Genomic DNA, 6,009 nt, shown 5'->3' on the forward strand with positions numbered 1-6,009 from the left:
AATCCAAAAGGTTGTTCTGTTTGAGTTCATACCGAGTGTTAAGGTTCGTCATCAACATCAGCAGGACATACATGATGATACAGCCGCACGCCAAGATCCCGATACGTTTCATTCTCCTCCAATATTTGAGCCAAAATGTCTGTGGTGTGTTATAACGGGGTATTTCCTCTTGCCTGAATGCGTCCCATTCTTCATCTCGGTCGGGTTGTTCATACATGGTCTCTTCCGATTCCTTTACGGTCGGTGTCTCGTATGCATTTTCTTTTTGTTTTATCTCTCGTCCTAAGGTGTGATAAGTATGAACTGGTTGTCTTACGTCTTGATGTTGTGACAAGGGGTTCTTCACAGTTCCTGGCTGGGGAGTATCATAATGCGGTTTAGGAGTATCATAATGCGGGTTAGGAGTGTCATAATGCGGGGTGTCAGTCGTGTGAAGGTTCCCCCCTTCCATCCTTCCGCCTGGTTCCTTGTCCACTTGATTAGTTAGTCTGTTGCATTCAATCTTCTCCTCAGCTCTGGGTTCGGTCATGCTTGTTCTTGGTTGCGACTGTTGCTCCTTTCTGGCAGTCCTTCCTATTAATTGTTCCAATCTTACTTCCTTTTTATACTCGCTCCGCCCTCGAGTTCGAGGTTGGTTCTGGTAACTTGAATATCCGTCTGGTCCTTGAAGCCCAGTCGGGCTTAATATTCTTTCCAAAGCCTTTTTGTTGCAGATAAATTAGCACTATTATTAAGCCAATTAGTGTAATTCTAATAATCGCACCTACTGCTGCAGTAATTACAGCTACCTTGTGCTGGTTCCCTTTCTGTAGTTGTGTGTCTTCTGGAATGAGAAAAGATGTAGAGGAGCCGCTACTGTTAAAGCTACACGTGTAGTTGTTTTTCTGCGATGATGCCACCCGTATCTGAGTGGTGATTCTGAAAAGGCGGTCTTCTGTCAACACAACGGTGGTGCTGGCGTTGAGTTCTCGCTGGTGATTGTCCTCCCAGGTGACCGTAGATTTTGGATAGCCCTCAAACTGACAGGTTAGCACAAGCTTACGCTCTTTTGCTGATTTTAAAATGTTTTTGGTGACCGTTTTGAAAGGTGCAGTCACTGATAACTTAATATCCTTATAGTCAGCTCCCTTTGTTGTTCTTATTTTACATTGGTAGGTTCCCGTGTCATTGATGTGAAGCCTGGTTACTTGCAACTTCGCCCAGCCATCTTTAATCTGTTCGGTGAGCAGCCTGGCGCGACCTCGGAAGTCCGAATGCTGGGAGGAGTTCTGCTCCTGTCCTTTTTCCATTTGGTACACTTCTCGTGACCGAGCCAGCGAGGTCCAGTGCCAGGACACCGTCAAGTCTTCGTAGGGATGCTGAGACAAAGGGAAGAACCTACAGCCCATTACCACGTCTCCTTCCAACTCGGCCTTATATGAGGTCTGCTCCGCCGTGGTGGTTAACATGACCTGAAGACATGGCTGGAACATGACTTGCAAAATAAAGATATTAGTCCACTTCATTTAAATTTTTTGTTATTTTCTTCAGCAAAATAGTTATTTTACCTTTCTCTGCTTCCTTGATTGGAGTATCTGGCTCTTTTTCTTATAGCTTGAATGTTTGTTAGGTTCATGAAGTCGGGCGAATATTCCTTTTAGCGATCCAGTTGTCCTTCTACTTCGTCCAACCTATGGGACAAGTCAGTTGTCCCGGCTGCTAAAGTAATCAGCCTCTCAGTTGTTTTCTCTATAAATTCTTCCAAGTTGGTGAGAAAGGGTTTCTGATCTATAAATGCGGCTCGATGCTGCAACACGAGAGCTGTTATCTCCTCTTGTTCTTTCTGTACTACTTGTAGTGCTGTCAGCATGAGTCTTAACGCCTCTGCTACGTTCGACGCTTGTTCCTCTAATTCAGTCGTGCGAGCTCTCAGGGTATTCAGCTGATCCATTCCTTTCTTTCTTCGTTATGCTGTGTGAGACTGCGCCGCCTTAGGGATTCGGCACCAGTTAACTTGCTTCGATCCCATTATATAGTCACTCTCACATAGGCCCCACCCCTTTAAGGGGTGTCTCTTATAATTCAATTGTCTTCAACCTAATTATATCTTCTTTATCGTATAATTCTTGCAATTGTCACTAACATTTTTCCAATTATGTTTTACATAGAAACCTTTTGCCTTTCCAATTTAATTACGCGATTTTCTGAGTCGCGCACTTAATTCTCTTTCTTTAGGTTTTTAATCTTCCTTCGACGAGGAAGATAACTCTTCACTTGGCTTTTTCCACAGATGAGAGAGCCGTATCTTAAATATTTCGTCACCAACCTCAATCGTTTGTGTTCGGCGGCCTTCCTCTGGTTCCTGTGCCTCCTTTCCTGGGGAGGATTTCCTCATGGTAGGTTGCCGTCGTTTATTCTTTTTGGTCTTTCCTTGCGTCCACTCCTCATCTTCTTTTGAAACGCTTTTTTTCGCTTTCACTACTTGTCCTATTTTCCTCCATCTTGGACTTCCATATTTCTTGGGCCATATTTCATTATATTTTGGGCATCCTCTCAGCGACTGATGTTTTGTCCTATTTGGCAGTATATGCCCGTCCCCATTACAACCAGGGTGGGGGCACCTTGTCTTCCTTATTTCAAGGTGTTCTTTTAGACTATTAATCTCTTCGTCGTTGTCCTCTGAATCGTTTGAGGCAGTCTCGATTGGCTCTTGCCAATTTTCTAATTCCGCTGTTGCCGCTTCTGCTAGCGTTAACAATTCTGTCCTTCCACTTAATTCACTTAAGACCCTCATAGGGCTTCCACTTAAATCTCTTTCCCTTTCTCTGACGGTTGTTCTCACTGACAACTCCATACCTAGGGAGTATATTCCTTCATAGGGTACCATGGCTACTCTGACTCTGACTTCGACCCAATATTTCACTGCCGTTTGGCCTGGAATCACCAGGTGAGGTATTGCTGGACTCATCTGGAGTGTGGCGACCTTCTCTTTATACTCTAACCTCTTGGTGGCTTCGTCCAACAACGTTAGATGGGTATACAAGCCGTTTCCTCCCACTTCTCGTTCGTGCGAAATGTTGGGCAAGAGGGTTATTGGGATATGTTCATTGGCCAAAATATTACCTATTATCACTTCCCAGGATGTTCCAATCCTTGAGGTGTACAGAGGATCCAATTGTACCTTAGTTGCTACTGGTACTGAATGTTCTACTATCTTTGCGGGGCGTTCGTCTTCTGCCCACTCTGTCCAATTCATTTTAAGTAGATTCGATAGTCCCATATCTAGTTTTCTGTTATGTATCCTCTTTTTTGTAGGGGATATCAAAATTGGAGGTAACCAGCTTATTGGTGTCTCCGTTTTGGTTACTTGCCATCCTTCGGCTTTACCAGCTAATACCAATGCTCCTGTCTGGATCCTTCTCCAGCAGTGGTCACAATGTAGTAGTATTGCTCCATTCCACCAACATTCACAGTTTTTCTGTCCTTCACTTTCTTGTGGGTTCCAATCGCATTGAGCATAGAATTTTAACCTCGGCAAATCTCTCACTCTACATCTTTCACAAATGTAAGTGTCAAGTACCTTTGCTGGTCCCAATTCCTCCAAGGTCGGGGATCCTGCGGTCCAACTCCGGTTTATCTCATGTCTTCTGTCCGCCTGTGATTCGGTTCTTCCGCAGGACACACAGTCTTGATTCACCTGGCGCCAACACAAACTCTCTATTCCTTCGTATAGATATCCTCTTTTAGCATTCTCCAAAAGTTTAAATGCTCTTCCAGCCATTATTCCACTCGTAGTCCTCCGTGTGACCACAACACCTTTCATCATGGCCAACTTGACAAAAGGCGGAACTTCTTCTTCCACTGCAGTACTCATATTTTTCTTCTATTTCGGCTTCTAGCTGAATCGACTGGTATTGGTTTAAGCTGCTCTACCCCTTGGATCCCTCTCTCCTTGAGGCGCACTGTGTTTCTGTCCAACACTTCTTCTACGATGTCAGGATTTTCATATTTGGTCTTTACTGCTTGCTCGTCAGATGCACAATGTGACTTGACCCATACTCGCTGTCCCTCTTGTAATGGGCACTTCTCTTTCTGGGGACTTGTCTCTTCCTTTACTCTGCCAATGTCAAGGGCGACAAAGGGGTGTTGATTCAATTCCTCTGAGGGGGACGGCCTTCCAGTCCTGCTCCTCCCATTCAAGTCCTTGACTAATTCCACTAATTTTTCACTCCATTCTTTTTCCATTAGCATTTTTTCCTAGCCAATTTTTAGCTAAACCAATGGTTCTTTCGGCTACACCATTAGCTTGGGGGGTGTAAGGCGGTGAATAAATTCTAGTTATTCCCCATTTTTGACACCACCTGTCCACCGCAGCGTTTTTGAAATGTGTTCCATTATCAGTCCTTAGCTCTTTTGGTATTCCTAGCCACGTGCATCCTTCCTCTAGTGTCTTTATGACACTTCTAGCATTAGCTTTCCGCACTGCTCTTAATCCAAAATGTCCTGACATCGAATCCACTAGCACGATTAGGTACTTCTCACCTTTCGCACCATTCACTCCCATGGAGCCTGCCACGTCCATGCAGACTGATGCCCAGTGCTTTTGATAGTCAATCCTTCAGCTCACTGTCCTCGGCGTCCTGCGTTGTATCAATTACACTGCTCGCATTCTCGCAACACGGCTCGGACTTTCTTATCTGAGATCCAAAGTTCCAGTCTTTCCAGTTCTTTCTTTGTGGGTAAGGTACCTCCATGGCCTAGCGCTTCATGTACGGCCGTAGTAATCTCACGCACAAACTCTTCTGGGACCACTTTTCCTCCAGGGGTCTTGTCCCATCCGTCTGCTCCTACAACAACTAATCTCCTCTCTTGGACGTATCTATCAACTTCATCATTTCCTCTCCAATGGGCCCCGTCTTTAACGTGGGCTCTCTGGTGGACAACATCTATGTTCATATTTAACCTCAACTCGGCTATTTTTTTCCATAATTCTGTATGGGCTACTGATTTGCCCTTCGCTCCTCCATATCCATTTTCTTCCAAATGGACAGGTCTTCTTTCAGAGCTTGTGCACAATAGTGACTTTCCGTCACTATCTTTAGCCATAAGGCTGCGCGTGCAGCCTTATGGCTTCTAACAGTCCTTCCAATACTGCAGTAACCTCCCCGGCTTGGGCACTGCCAGGGGTTATGCCTTTGCGACGGCACTTTTCTTCTCCCTCATGTCTAAGAATGAAGCCCCAGTGGGCAGACTGGTCTTCACCTTTTTTCGACCCATCAGTATAGAGAATCCATTCGTATGGTTTTTCAACTTTTACCTCTGGTTTCACTCGTTTCTTTGACGAGGGGGTTATTGGTCCTATTTCCAAATCGGGGTCCAGTAGGATATCCTCCCATCTCCCCCATCTCACATTGGTTGCTTTCGTGCTTTCGATGGTGTCTTTCCGTAAAATGCGATGGACTTGGCTCAGTGTGATGACCTTTATTCCTTGTCCCTGGGGTAAGTCCTTCAACGTCCCCCAGTACCTGGCTAGGACTGCCAGCTCCCTTTCTTCCCGGGGAAACTTATTTTTCACACTGCTCAGGGTGTAAGTCCATAAAGTCACCAAGCCAGCTCCTTCATTACTGACGCTCACCATAGCCGAGTCCTCGTCACACTCCACTTTTGCAATCAATCTTGTTTCCAAACTCCTTGGTTCTAGTTGTACAGCGTTTCTCACTGCTTTCTTTAATTCTTCTAAGTTCTCTTGGTCTTTAGCTGACCAATGCCAGTTTTTAGACTTTTCTTCTTCGGGATTTTTCCGCAGACGGGCATAAAGGGGCTTTGCATGTTTTTGATAATAGGGGACATGATCCCGAACATAGTTACATAGTCCGAGTATCCTCTGTAATTCTCTTTCGGACGTTGGGGGTAGGATTTGTTCAATCTTCTGCCGATAAGCGTCTGAAAGTCCCAAGTCTTCTGACACTTGGAACCCCAAGTAATCTACTTGGAACCTAGCAAATTGGCATTTTTTCAGATTGAGTTTCA

General features: G+C 45.0%; 1 protein-coding gene across 1 annotated transcript; it reads right to left on the reverse strand.

Moving 5' to 3' along the window:
• Positions 1 to 602: 602 nt before the first annotated feature.
• On the reverse strand, positions 603 to 1,505 carry LOC133398216 (programmed cell death 1 ligand 1-like). Its single transcript, XM_061669830.1, has one exon. The coding sequence runs from the start codon at positions 1,503 to 1,505 to the stop codon at positions 603 to 605; it is 903 nt and encodes a 300-aa protein (XP_061525814.1).
• Between the last annotated feature and the right edge of the window lie 4,504 nt (positions 1,506 to 6,009).

This window comes from Phycodurus eques, unplaced genomic scaffold (genome assembly GCF_024500275.1).
Source record: "Phycodurus eques isolate BA_2022a unplaced genomic scaffold, UOR_Pequ_1.1 contig_26, whole genome shotgun sequence".
NCBI lineage: Eukaryota > Metazoa > Chordata > Actinopteri > Syngnathiformes > Syngnathidae > Phycodurus > Phycodurus eques.